The 14,550-nt window shown below is 37.9% G+C and overlaps 1 protein-coding gene across 13 annotated transcripts in view; it reads right to left on the minus strand.

Moving 5' to 3' along the window:
* Positions 1 to 14,550, minus strand: part of LOC140199488 (glutaminase kidney isoform, mitochondrial-like) — a 90,276-nt gene that overhangs the window by 20,502 nt on the left and 55,224 nt on the right. For 11 of the 13 annotated variants that reach the window (XR_011886426.1, XR_011886425.1, XR_011886424.1 and 8 more), the window contains exon 14: positions 14,137 to 14,229. Coding sequence is in view for 8 of the 13 variants with exons in the window: in XM_072261664.1 (XP_072117765.1) it covers positions 14,137 to 14,229 (93 nt within the window). In the remaining 5 variants the exon portion in view is untranslated. Of the gene's footprint in view, positions 1 to 3,028; positions 7,707 to 14,136; positions 14,230 to 14,550 lie in introns of those variants that run through there. The other 2 variants (XM_072261669.1, XM_072261670.1) reach the window with 2 other exon arrangements.

Genomic DNA, 14,550 nt, shown 5'->3' on the forward strand with positions numbered 1-14,550 from the left:
CCTGCTATTGCTGTGCACACAATCTCATCATAAGCAGCTTGATAGACTAGTTTTATATTCAGCAAATGCAGAAATGTCACTGGGCTAATTAATTAAATTCTATTGACTTGGCTTGCATTAACGGTTCTATTTGCTTAACAAAAATGCCTGGAAGCAAAAGAACTTGCTTTCAATTCCAAAACAAGATAAAAATTTTCCTTAATTACAATTGTGGAAATATTACCCAAAATTATAACGAATCATTCCCCAGCCCTCCTCTGACCTCATCTTCCGAGCTCTTTAAATGAAACTCTGATTTGAGGAATACCACCTCTCTTCAATTTATCATTGCACAGCTTTCTGGCAAAAATAGTTAATAGCCTCAGGACAGAACCTGTTGGCAAAGATTCTGTTATTTCCCATTAATATTCCGATCAACAGCATAATTCCGATCAACAGCATAATTTTAAAACCACAAAATTACCCCGCATCTGTCATAGCTGTTTCACTGCATTTGAAAGTTTACTGTATGTTCAGAAAACAAAGCCAGGAAACTGCCACCTCTAATTGGCAAATCAGATCCCAGAACACACAGGAACAATCTGTAAAGCTCTAAAGGCATACAATTAGAAACATGCAAGTTTGTGTATATTCATGTCCATGTGTAAAAGTTCTCAACAATTCTTTGGATGAATGCTCTAGGATAAAGTGTGATTGAGACAACTGAAACTAGCACCTCACAATGCAAGCAATTGTGCTCAGGTTTAGAATAATTTTACTCCCCTCTGAACTGAAATATTGATTCTTTAACTTCCACATGTCCATTGGCCAGTTTCATCCTTCCCCAAATAAAATAATCAAGAAATAATTTCTCTGAACAGGTTAAAATGATTTCCAAGAAGTTCATCCCAATTTCAGTTCCAATCAGTTTTCAAATGCCATTTGAGAACAAAAACCATAAAAATAAATTTCACTGAAATAAAGTAATTTTGCACTGTGATTTTAGGCAGAACCACGAGCTCCGATAACCAACGTAGAAACTGCCTATCATCTTAAATGACCTAATGATCTTTTCTCTGTAATACACTGTACTAAAACAATGCAGCAGAGTTTCCTTTGTAGCTCATTGAATTAGGCTGAGTACCATGAACAAGCACCGAAAAGACTGTTCCATGGTCAAGTCAACAATGGCTGGGAGCACCCCACTGTTTTAAAGCACTTAACTATGTCCCCTTAATATGGGCTTCGAGATCTTGGTATACTGCAGCTTAAAAACAAAAGGCTCTCATACCTCTCAAATGTAATTCCAGAGCTCTAGTTCATTCTCTCACACCTAGCAGGTCTAGCCATGCAGTTGAAATCCATCTTTCCTTCCTTGGTACTCTCTCTTAGTCCTCATCTTATCAAGGAACTGCTGCTGGCCAAATTATTCATCGCAGTGGACCACTACAGAACTAGCACGGTGGTTGCTTAAAAATGCCGAACATCAAAGTGGCGCAGACAACAAAATCACATTTACATACTCCTAGTTACAGCCTTTCTCATGTTTGTTTTCAACTACGAGTGATCATCGACTAAGAGTCTCATGCCTATCCTCCAAAAAATCCATCCAATAGCTCAATGTAGCTCACTGTAGATGATATTCAGTCTTGAGTATTTAATGAGTCAAGCAAGCTGTCAGAAAACCCAAAATTAGTTAGAATGGTCAACCATTAGTTAAGTTCACTTTGAGAGAATACACTTCCTGAATAGGAAGAGTAATGGACAAAATATAGCATGCAAGTATCTACATTTAGAGGAGTTCCCAAGTCTACGGACCCCACGGTTAATGGCAAGGCTCCAGGGCATAAAGAAGTTGGGAACCCCTGATTTAGAGGAACATCTACAATGACAGCAAATGCTGTCTATGCACACTGACGGACTAGAGCCATGGACCAGTAACGTTAAGCAAGAGGTCTGTGGACCCCAAGTTGGCAACCCCTGGATAGGAAGTAGTCTGGGTTTGTGGAGGAGAGAGCATTCAATGCCCTCCTTAATACGGCAGTGAGCAGCCAACTATGATATGTAGCACTTATCAGGAGCTATGCCTTGCCATGATCCAAAGGCTAGAAAGTTAAGAGCAGCTGTGGCTGAGAGCAATGCAGTTACTCAAGGTCAATAAGGCTTTGCAATGTCTCAGACTTGTAGAAGTAAAGCCTTTGAAGCTAATGCTCCAAGTGTAGCAAAAAAGGTGTGGATAGTGAGTCTGTATTCAAGGTCATTGTGAGAGACTGGGAAACATTGCTTACAAATCCAAGTGTATGTCTACGTAAAAGGATATTGTAAATCAGCTATGGTTACAGCAGAGTTTGAAGGTGCAAGGAAGGGTAAAATCTTCGTGGAAACTGTACGTAATGTGAGCATACAGAGTGACATGCAGTAATTTAATTGTGTATGCAGGTCTAGTGTGAAAGAGACCATAATATACCTCATCGTCAACATTCAACACCAGTTCTTCTGTGTCCATAGTTTCTCAGACAATGGCAAGGCTAGCTCTATCATCAATTTTAATCATCTAGCTGCACAAGCACTTAAAATAAGGGTTTTGAAATCTTGTTAATTATAATTTTGTATTGAACAATTTACAGGTTAAGTATTTCGTGGGAGACATCTCTTCCTTTCACAATATCATCTTAAGCCTTCGAAGAATTTTATCTGTTATGGCAAAGCCTTTGCAAGTGAAATTTTGTGCTGCCAAGATAGCCAAAGTCTGACTTCCCATGTCTCCTACCCAATCCCCAAAGAAAGTCTGACTTCCCATGTCTCCTACCCAATCCCCAAAGAAAGTCTGACTTCCCATGTCTCCTACCCAATCCCCAAAGAAATCCCACTCGTTATTTTTGTAACTCGATTAATGCAGGGTGACAGTTTTTCCTCTGATGTGGTATGTTTAGCCATGTTAAAAATGTTAAATGCAAGCTACTTAGAATCAGGCCAGAAATAACTATTTCAATGTTAGCAAATATATACACAGCAACAAGTGTGTGATATAAAACAGTTTTATTAGATACAAAGTACTATGAAGCAAAATGCAAAACAAAAGCTGATTACTGTTGCAAAGTAAAATACATAAAAGGCAAAGATACTAGAAATGCAACGAGTATAAAACATTAAAAGCCTAATATGATACATTTTTAGCATTTTCACATTTTCAATTGTTTTAACACTGTAACTTATCTATTTTTATCTTCATTGAACAGAAAACTTCAATCTGCAAATGCAAATTTTATATAGCCATTTAAATTGACTATCAAGATATTAGCAACATAATAACTGCCACTGCTTTGCAGCACAATAGTAGCAGTACACTTTTGATATTACAAATGCAGTGGATATCGGTTAATTGGGCCATCGGTTAATCAGGGCAGCTGCTCATTGCGGATAACTCATTAAAAAAACTAATCAAGAAAATAGCTGGGATTCCCCTCTTTTATTTGAAACACTATGCCACTTAATCAGGACAGGAGATTGTTGGCTGAACAGTTTCTAACTAGCATCAGTCGTGTGACTGTAAAGATACCACTCCCTGCTCAGAGGGAACAGTTTTTAAAAATGCATCAGTTGCGTGTGTTTGTGTTCAAAAAGCAGTGATTTTTGTTACTGATAGTTAGCAAGAAATCATCAGTAAGACAATTCCCAACCGTTTTGCTCTCTGCAGTTTCAAGCATTCAGCTTGGAGATGCCTGAAATGGCCGTGAATGTCAAAGAAACAATTTCACTACTTCAGGTTAGGAACTGCAAAGTACTTGAAGGCATTGACAATCATCATGAATGTTACAATGAAAAAGATTTGGAGATTTCAGTTGTCAAAGCTATTGTATGATGGTAGTCTATTATCTGTATTATGTGCCTGTACTGATATTGTTCATTTCCAGTCAATCAAATAACACGGCAGCATACCTTGGATGAATTTTTCCACCAATAACTATTAGGAACCAATGCAGTTTTATAATACTGTAGTAAAATTAGTTCTAATTTGTTCTGTATTTCATTTAAGTACATAATTTGAGACTCCGTTAAATGGTACCTTGTCTTTTTTTAAAAAATATGTCTTTTTAACTAATTCCATGAAACTTCTGCTAATTGGGGCAGCCACTTAATTGGGCCAAAATGTACTGATCACAATGAGTCCCAATTAACCTGAATCCATTGTTTAAGAATATTAGAACATATTTGTGCTGAGAGTGTAACCATGCAGATAACATCAAAAACTGATTGATAAATATCCATTGCTAAATAATCACAATGCCAATGTAAAAATAAATAACAAAATCAAAATTTGCAAGCAACTTGGTTTAAACTGGAACAGAAAAAAGTAAATGTAATGAACTACACCATAGTTGGAATTTAACCCCAATAAACTATTTCTGTAATAATGGAATAAAATCAATTGCACACAATTCCTGTTGTAAATAAATCTGATGCATTGCCTACTTAAGCCAATCAAGCTCCAATTTAACACCTAGTAACACAATGTTGTCCTGTGTGATAAAAAAAAGTCTAACAATTCATGTGCTATTTTTATTCCAATTTCTTCCCTTCTGCCAAAGAATCCAAGTACTAATTTCCTAGACCAGGAGCCTGAAACCCTAAATCTGTCCTGGAATGTTTTCACACAATATGGTCAACTTGTTTTCACACAATATGGTCAACTTATTTTCAAAATACGTGGAATTTGTAGTCTTTGGTATACTAGATAATATATTGCAAATCTAAAGATGTTGCTTTATATACACCATTTCTATCAACTTCAGGAAGAGAATAGTGACATTTATGTACTAGCAAATTCAACAGCAAATTTATGAAAATGTCAAGAAAGCAGAAATTCTATTAAACTTCTATCCTCACCCAAAGAGTAATGTTTTATTACATTTATACTTGATATCAGATTCTTCACAATAAAAACTAGGAAAGCACACATTTTTCAACTTGAAAATTAAAAAGGCATCAATAATACTACTTTAGGTATAATCCTTAAGGTCTCAATATTGTGCACAACACTAGTAAATCAAAGTGAAAATCAACCTTGATCTAAGGAGCAAAAGATAAACAAAATCCCAGGATTGGGATTGTGTTATTCTCTCCCTCTCTCCCCCCCACCCCCCCCACCACCCCTGATAAGCTTGTTCCACAATTCACAGTATGGCTGCTTGGAAATTCTACTTCATTTTAAATCGCAGATCTCTGAAGGTATAAAATCTGTATCAGTCCACTGCTAACCTTCCACTGAGAAAAGCCTATCAATAAAGGGGCAGCTCCAAGAAACACAAGATTTACTAATTCAGTGAATTCTAAAATCAGAGCTGCAATCAGATGCCAATTTGCAAATACTGCCTCTATAATGTTAACACTTTTCATAAAATCTTAAGTCATGAAATGTTATTTGCTGATTTCCTTTATTTTTTGTTCATGCACAGCCAAACTCACCTAGTAATATGACAACATCTAGTAAAAAGTATAGACAATATCATAGCATAATACCACTGATTAAATTCAGACTAGCTGCCAGCCACAGACGTAAAAATCCAGAAGATAAGCTGCAGTGATGACAGCCTCATTACTATTAATATCAAATCTTCTCATTATAAGTACATCTTGACAATTTGAATTCTGTAGCTTAACTGAGGAACACCATCTTAAAAATACTTAAATGTAACGCTATCTACTGTACCCAAGTCTTAAATTTTAGCAATTTGTGCCATTTGTTGATTAAAGTGAACATTGAACTCTCAAGTTCAATATTCACCTATGCCAGTTTCCAATATCTCAACAGCCTCACATAAAATATAGCTCCAACAAAATTGTTTCCAGCCTGCAAACATTAGATACAACAAGCCAGCTTTTCCCTTGCAACTTACTACAATTCATTCATCTTTACAGGCAAGGATAAATGAGGTACAAATGCAACAATGCCCACCAAGACTACCGTCAAAAACTCCTGTTTGCACTCTCATGGAATGTTGCTCTTGGCAGAATCCAGTCTCATTTGGGTCTTTCCCTTATACAATTGAGACAAAAGTAGCCACATGTCTTCATTTTTCTAATTACTAGAGATACTAGACAGAAGTAACATTCTAAATGGGTTTGGAAAGGAAGACTGAATGGAGGAAAAATATAATATCTACCTGAAGTTCCTAAAGGAAAGATCAATTATGAATGCTCCCCTCATACTGTAGGGATATATCCCAAGGCAAATTGCAAAAGCATAACCAGACGAGAACACTAAACAAAGGAACAAGATTTTAAAAATGGGCATCTGAAGTCCAGAAGTAAAATTTGAGGATCTGAAAAGGAATGAATAGAAAGGCAGAGTTTGGAGGAAAAACTGTTCTGTTCAAAGCCCAATCCAATCAGGTGCAAACAATGCACAAGAAGGTGGTAGACACTTAAGGATTCAGTGCAGCAAATTCAGCATTGAAAGTAATTACAGAACAAGGAGATAAAGCCATGATGAAGTGTTAGAGAACTCAGAACCAATGTAGTTACCCATTATAGAAGCGAAAGACAAGCAAGTCTTGCTGTTACAACATGGGCAGTAAAATTCTCGTGAGATCCTGTTTATAATGGATTTAATTTGGGATTCCAGGGAAGAACTGATTTGACATCGTCAGACCTGGAACTAAAAGTCTTCAACAGCAAAGCCAAGGGTGAAGCTACAGCAACAAAACTAAGGCTGGGATAGATTGGCATGATGTTATTGAAGTGGTTGATATCAATTGTAACATTGGCACAGAGTCAAAATTAGACAGCAAGATCTAAGTAATGTTTCAGCACAAGGTGACAGTAAGAAGGATGCAATCAGTGATCAGGAAACAAGTTCTGAGGTGATAGCAATGACTCTGCTCCAACTATCTAATTAGAGAAAACTTTGGCTTCTCTGGGAATATATATTTAAACGTAGCAGAGGAATTGAAAGGTAGTGGTGGTGTGATGGAACAGGATTTTCAAAAGCATTTTGCATTTGGAAGATTTAGCTACAGGACTGCATGCAAAACGAGAATCAAGTGATCACCCTAAGAGAACTTCAAGGTAACTGTGTAGGGCTGTAAAGGAGACCATCAAGAGGATGGCAGATACTCTCACATTTGAGTATTAGTTGAGCACTTGACACATCACGCCATAGATGTGTATGGGCTCAGTGATAGAAGATAGGATTAGAACAGACAGGTACTTCATTGCCAACACAAGCACAGCAAGCAGAATCCAACCTCCCCCACCCCACGCAAGTCCATGAGCTTCTGATTATGACTAGATCATCAAATGTCTATGATGCGTAAGGCAATCCCAAGCTGGACAATGCAGAGGGTGGTACATGGTAACATTTAATAAAGGATTTGCAAACGAAATGTTTGGGAGTGATGCCTTGAGAGCTCATAACATTAGAGCAAACTAATTTATTCCTCTTTCCAAGAAACAACAGAAGCAAAATACATATTAGCTCACTCAAAGTGCTAATAAGATAAACTTGTGCATACAAACAATCACTTCAGAAACAACCATAAATCTTCAAGAGCAGCAAAAACATATATCATCCAATTCCTTCAGCTTAAAGCAGGACCTTGCATTCTATATACAATGGTAGTGGAAGAATCTTCCTCATTTGGTTCAGTTGATACACTTTTCCACAGAGTCCCATTAAGTGCAAGCTCTTTCTGGAGACTTTCATAATCCATTGATCCGAGGGATTGCTGGTATTTTAAGCAACATGAATTAGATTCTTAAATTTCATAAGGATTGCACAACTGTCAAAACAATTACCCACTAATATTTGATAAATCTTTTCAACCATTTTCATAATTACAAGATCCAAATAAAGTAAAGCTTTACAATAATTTACTTATTCCCAAAAATCAAAACATTTAATTAATAACCTACCAGTTAATATATACTCAGTGCCAAAAAAAATCTTCTCAATTGTCCTACATGTGCAAATTTCATATAACATTTATCATTGTAGAAATATCCTAACAGTTAAAAGCAAGATACAGACTAGCTAAATCATTTTTAATAACCTCTTAAAAAAGTGATCTTCTATTTTAAAAGATAATTTGGGTACACATTTATCTGATACAAGCACTATTACCATGGAGAAGCAGATATGAATGGCATAAAATGACATACACAACATAAGGAAATAAGAAATTCTTCCAAGATCAATTTTATGCTGATTCTTTGAGCTTTTAAACATATTAAAATATAATATCAGCAACTCAAGTGGTTGTATAATACAGTTTTAACTAATTTTAAACTCTAAAATGGTGTTGGGTTTGCTTTTCTATAGTGAAATCATTAAATGCCTTATTGTCTATCCCACCCATCAGCTGCATTGTTCCCCTGGCCACACTTGTACTTAATTGCCCTGTGAGTTACCCAAGCTTCAGATCTCACTGTAAGAGATTGTACAAAGCAGAGCTTTTCATGTACAATGACTGCCTCAGGCAGTAGACCTTAAGGTTTATGACAAGTTATTTTAAAATATTTTAAGAGACAAGTTTCATCAATAATATTCTTAAACTGGCAGGAATTAAAGTTATAAGAATTCAGAAAACTTACCTATACTTACCTTTTCAATTAAGGTAAGTAAGCTCATTCATATAAATGTGATTATACTACCATAGCATGGCAAAACCAGGGGGCTAAATTGCAAAAATCCATCTAGCACCTCAGCTTAGGGCATGCATGGTGCCAAGTCTAGTGGCAGCAGATGCACTGGCATCCAAGCACCACTTTGTTACTGACTTCTATATTGCAATGTGCAGACAATGTAATGAGGGACAAGCTGACCAGCAACTGACAACTACACAAGAATAACAGGAGCAAGAGTAGAAGGCAGCCATTTGGCCTTTCAAAATTGCCCCATTATTCAATTCTATTACAAGCCTCAACTTCTTTGCACCAGATCTTCACAGCTCTCTGTTTCCCCCAATCTTTCAAAAATGTACCATTTTCCACTTCGAATACTTGTAATGATCTAAGCTTCACAAACTGTTGGAGGTAGGTTTATATCACATTTTTTCTGAGGTAAGGTGATCAGTGCTCAGTGGTCTAAGTGCAGCTTCACCAACTGCCTTTGACACAATTGTATCATAGCCTCCTCATTACTAAACTCCAACCTTTTTACAATAGGGCCAATGTACCATTTGTCTTAACTACTTGTATTTGTGTATGTGCTTTTGTGATTCATGCACAACACCACCTAGATTCTTCTGCACTTCACTCTTTCCATTTAGATAATTTAACCAACTTTTGATTCCTCTGATTAAAGTGTACAACCTCACTCTCTCACATTAAGCTCCATTTGGAAATCTTATACCCACTCAATCAGATATAGATGGCATAGTCTCATAACCTCATCACAACATGCTCTCCCATATATTAGTGTCAGCAGCAAATTTGGACATCTTTTACCTTTGGCCCCCCTTTTCTATTAATATAAATGAAGGCTAACAACTGTTTTCTGGGGTTACATCCTTCCCACCTGAAAATAGACTATTGATCCTAACTCTGTTTTCTGTGTGAGAGCCAGTTTTTAAAACCACGGCAACATACTTCTTATAATATCAAGAGCTCTTAAGGTACACTAGCCTCCTATGAGGCATCCTTCAAATGCCTTCTGTGATGTCAAAATACAACACAGCTATAAGCTCTCCTCTATCTGTTCTTAAGATAAGGTATTCTACTCCAGGACATCTGAGATGTCCTCTCCCCCCGCCCCACCAGAAAACAACTTTACCACAACTGGTTGAACAAACTCTCACCTATATCAATTTCCCCACACTTCTACTCCTTCCCCACTTCCCCTCATATGAAACAGGAAGAAAGATCTTTTGGTTCTTACCTTTCACCCCACCAGCCTCCACATCCAGCACATCACCCTTTAGGACTTTCATCAGATACAACATGATCCCACTATCAGCCACATCTTTCCCTCCCTGTTTTCTACAGAGACCATTCTCTCAATGGTTCTCTGGTTCGCTCATCTAAGCACTTTCCATTTCAACAGTAGGAGGTGGTGTAACATGTCCTTACACCTCCTCCCTCACCACCTTCCAGGGTCCCAAACAGTCTTTCCAGATGAGGCAGAGGTTTACATACACCCCTCCAACTTGTTGCTTATTACATTTGGTGCTCTCGATGAGGGCTCCTTTATTGTTACCTTGCTGAGCACCAGCATTAAATCTGGAGCTCCCGGATGCTAGCCATTTTAATTCCCCTCCCGATTCCCACACCAGCCTGTGTCCTCTGCCTCCTCCTCACCAGGATGAAGCTAAATGTAAGCTAAAGAAACATCCTACCAGGATAGCCTACAACCCAAAGACCTGAACATGGAATTCTCCAATTTCAGGTACCTTGTTCACCCGGTCCCTTCTGTTCTCATCCTGATTTACAGTTCTTCCAACAGCCAGTCCATCCACCCCATCATCCCCACTTCTTTCCCCTTTGCATACTCCATCTGTCTGTCACCCCACTGTTCCTATCTGCCCATCTCTCTTATTTGGTTTCATGCTTTACCTTTTCCTACAGGATGCTTTCATCTGCAGACTTTTGTTGCTCTACTCATCACCTCCCAGTCTCCAGTTATTTCTACTCTTCCTTACTCTATTAGCCTACCACTCCTTCTCACCTGGATCCACACACTGCTTGCCAGCTTCTGCTCCACCCCCTCCATTCATCTCTTTATACTGGCAGTCTTCCAGTCCAAATTAACGATCTCAACCCAAAATATCATCGATACATTTCTCTCCACAGATGCCTCGACCGCTGAATTCCTATAGCAGTTGATTTTTTTTTTTTTGGCTCCCCTGACTCCTCTGCCTTCCACATCCTTTAAAGACTCAAAGAAATTTGTCATACATGTTGTGCCTCTCACGAAACTATACTAACTTAGTGGTTCACTATGGAATTGCTGCCTAGTACCCAACACCCTCTGGCCCAATAGCTCCCTTCCTTTTTTGTTCAGTGCCATATTCAAATAGGCACACTACAGAATGCTCCAATTACTGTGAATCCTCCAGATTGCTACTCATTTTGTCTCCTCTGAATTATTGCTTTTAAATTTATTCCAAGAGACAGAAGCTTCTTTCATCACAGTATTTAGAATTTTCTGCAGATCGAGTCTGGTTTAAATACCATAAACAACACTCAGACATTATTTTATGAACTCCTGCTTCCTTAATTTCCTTTAAACAAGGCCCCTTAAAATGTGATTAAAATAAATCTTATCTGAACCCATTTAGGAAGCCCTCTTGCTAGTCCACACATCATTAGAATCTAGCATTTTGGCAATTTTGAAATAAACCAAAGTACAAATGAAGCTTAGCAGCGATAGGAAGAAAGACTCCATGGAAAACAGTAATAGCCAAAAGACACGTAGAAACACATAAAACTAATTTCCAACACAAGTTACAGACCGTAAAATACTCTCAGCAGCAAACACAAAACAGATATTTAAGATGCATAGATCTGTAAATTGTGTTCCTCTTCCTCTGACATACATCTGACAGTAGTCATAATTGGGCTTTAGATCAATGACCTATAGCTGCAAATCAATTAAAGCTACAAATGAGGTTTGAATCCCACAATATATAGCAGTTATAAACATGTTAACATTTCTGGACAGAAGCAGAGAAGTACATCTTTAAACTATGACTAGGAGATGCAACCGGGTAAAGCGTCAAAATCCCTTAGAATTTTTAAAAAATATGTAACAGATTGTACTGCAAATTAAATTAAAACTGCACATCAGTTTGGATATCAGAAATGCAGGTCTAACTGCTAGGAATGAAAGAACTTTCTATTATTTTACTGATGGAGTTACCCAATTCAGAGCAAATATTAATTTTACCTTTAGTTTTTCATCTCCAACTTCAATACCTATCCTTTTCTATTCATACATAGACAATAAATGGAAATAACAACAGCCTAGTGAATGTAGATTATAAAATCAAACAATACACAAAGCAGCCACATTTCCATCTTTGTGTCAAATCTTCAACTGAACATCAAGCTCAGCTCTTCTCTTGTTACTCTCCTTTATCAATGATATCCAATTTTTGTGATGCATTCCTGATCATTACAGTTGGCTACCTAAAAATAAGTCATCTCCCCTCCCCTAAGCTTAAGCTAAAACAAACATCTGTGTTAATTATTCACCTGCCATTTTATTTTAAAGTGAACACCTCCATTAAACCTTTGCTTTGCTACATTTGCTTGAATGGAGAATGCCAGCTTCGTTTGCCCTCACATGACTGATGCTGCTCAGTTTAGTAAAATCTTATCTGACTTCTCTGCAAGACACCTTTTGAAACCACAATGCCCAGAAACCAATGCAATATTTAAACTTAGACTATAATACTTGGCTTTATATAGGTTGAGGGTAGGGATGGAGCAAGCATAAGCAGGCAATAGCTGGAAGAGGGGTGATAAACAGATGGAGGAGTAGAAAGTGGAAATAGCACCAGAAGCTGGAAGATGATGGGTGGAAGCAACAAAGGGCTAAAATTAATGGAATCTGATAGAACGGAGTATGGAATGAAAAGGATAGAGTTGAGGGAAACCAGTGAATGGAATATGTAGGTGATGGGCATATGAAGAGGGTGGTGGGGAGAGAGAAAGAAACACGAGGAGCCAGGGAGCAGCTATGGAAAAAAAGGTACAGTTGACATCTCGGGTCAAGATACTTCAGCAGGACTGGAGAAAGAGGTTTCTTTTCCGCTCCAGTCCTACCGAAGGGTCTTGGCCCAAACTGTCAGCTGTACTTGCCCCCCCCCCCCCCCCAGAGATGCTACCTGGCCTGCTGAGTTCCTCCAGCATTTTGTGTGTTGCTTGGATTTCCAGCATCTGCAGATTTTCTTTGTTTTATGAGGGGCTGGGGTGAGTGTAGAAACAACTAGGTACACTGAGAAAACAAGAAGGGCCATGGAGGGAGCTGGAAGAATTTACCACAAGATGAAGAATTCAATGTTCATGATGTCAGATGGCAGACCATCCGGGCAGAATACAAAATGCTGTTCCTCTAGTTTGTGTTTAGTTTCTACAGGTCAGTAGAGGTAGTCAAGGTCAGAGATGGTGGTGTGGGAATGGGGAATACAATTAAAATGACTAGCACCACCAGCAGATTCAGTTAGCTATAGTGCATGGTGACCAGATGCTCAGCAAAGTGGTCACTCAGTTTGCACCTGCCTTCAGCAGCATTTGGATACAATAAATAAGGCTGGAGGATCTGCACATGAATGACTGGAAGAGCTGTTTAAGGCCCTGAATGTGGCAAGAAAGGTGGTGTAGGGACAGATATTACACCTCTTACAATCATAGGAGGAAGGTGATTGGAGAGATGAGCTGACCAGTGCGTCATAGAGAGTGATCCCTATGGAATGCAGAGGGAAAGTTATGGCTGGTGGTGGAATCACGTTGCATCTGGTAAAAGCTGCAAAGGATATACAGGATGTGTAGGTAGGTGCAGTGAAAATTGAGGACAAGGGGCACTCTATCTCTGCTGTCTGGTGATGGTGGTTGGGGGTGGGAGGGAAGAAACATCCAATTTTCTGAAAAAGGAGGGAAACTCAGACCCTGAAGTGAAATGATGCAACAAAGATAGGAGAACTGAGGAAAAAAAGGAATGGTGTACTTACAAATTAGCTGTGGGTGTCAGTGGATAATCTGTCTCACGAGATGGAGACATATCAAGGGAAGAGAGGTGTAGGAGATAGACCAATGCAGGGTGGAAATCTGCTAGTGAAATTAATGAAACTGTCAAGTTATGCATAGGTATAAAATAAAAGGCACCAATGCAGTCAATGTAGCAGAGAAAAAAGCTGAAAGTAGTCTATCACTAATGACTCTCCAAAGGGTCAAAAACAAACAAAACTAGAATCCAATTCAGGTTATGCAATGTCACTTGAAACTTACCGTTTGCCAGGTTTTGATTATATTCAGTTCTGCTATTGTAAATAAAGTTACAATCTGAGTATTATTTCATAATGAATTTATTTCCATGGAATTGGCACTTTTTGGATGTCATATATTAAATTGATGACTAATCCCTAAGCAAAGTGGATAGCAGATGTAACTTTAAGATGTTTTGCAAATTCCATCTTTTAGAACAAAAGTTAAACCTACCCGTACTTCACCACCTTCTCTCCGTGGATCATGCTTTTTAGAGAAGTGCCTCAGGTTGTCATAATTATGAAAGTTAAATAGAGACACAAGATCCTAAAATTAGAGAAAAATCACTAATTAAAAAATAATCAGCTTATGTTTCAAATTATTTTTAAAATTGTTAACTTCATCACAAATCCACAAACCGCTTACAATGTTGAACTATTTAAAGCTACTCTATCAGATGATATACAGTTGCAAGAATAAGTTTGTGAACCCTTTGCAATTACCTGGTTTTCAGCATTAATTGCTCATAAAATGGGATCTGATCTTCATCTAAGTCACAAAAGTAGACAAACGCAATCTGCCTGAAGTAATAACACACAAACAATGGTACTTTTCATGACTTTTTTTGAACACATTGCTTAATCATTC

Source organism: Mobula birostris, chromosome 6 (genome assembly GCF_030028105.1).
Source record: "Mobula birostris isolate sMobBir1 chromosome 6, sMobBir1.hap1, whole genome shotgun sequence".
Taxonomy (NCBI): domain Eukaryota; kingdom Metazoa; phylum Chordata; class Chondrichthyes; order Myliobatiformes; family Myliobatidae; genus Mobula; species Mobula birostris.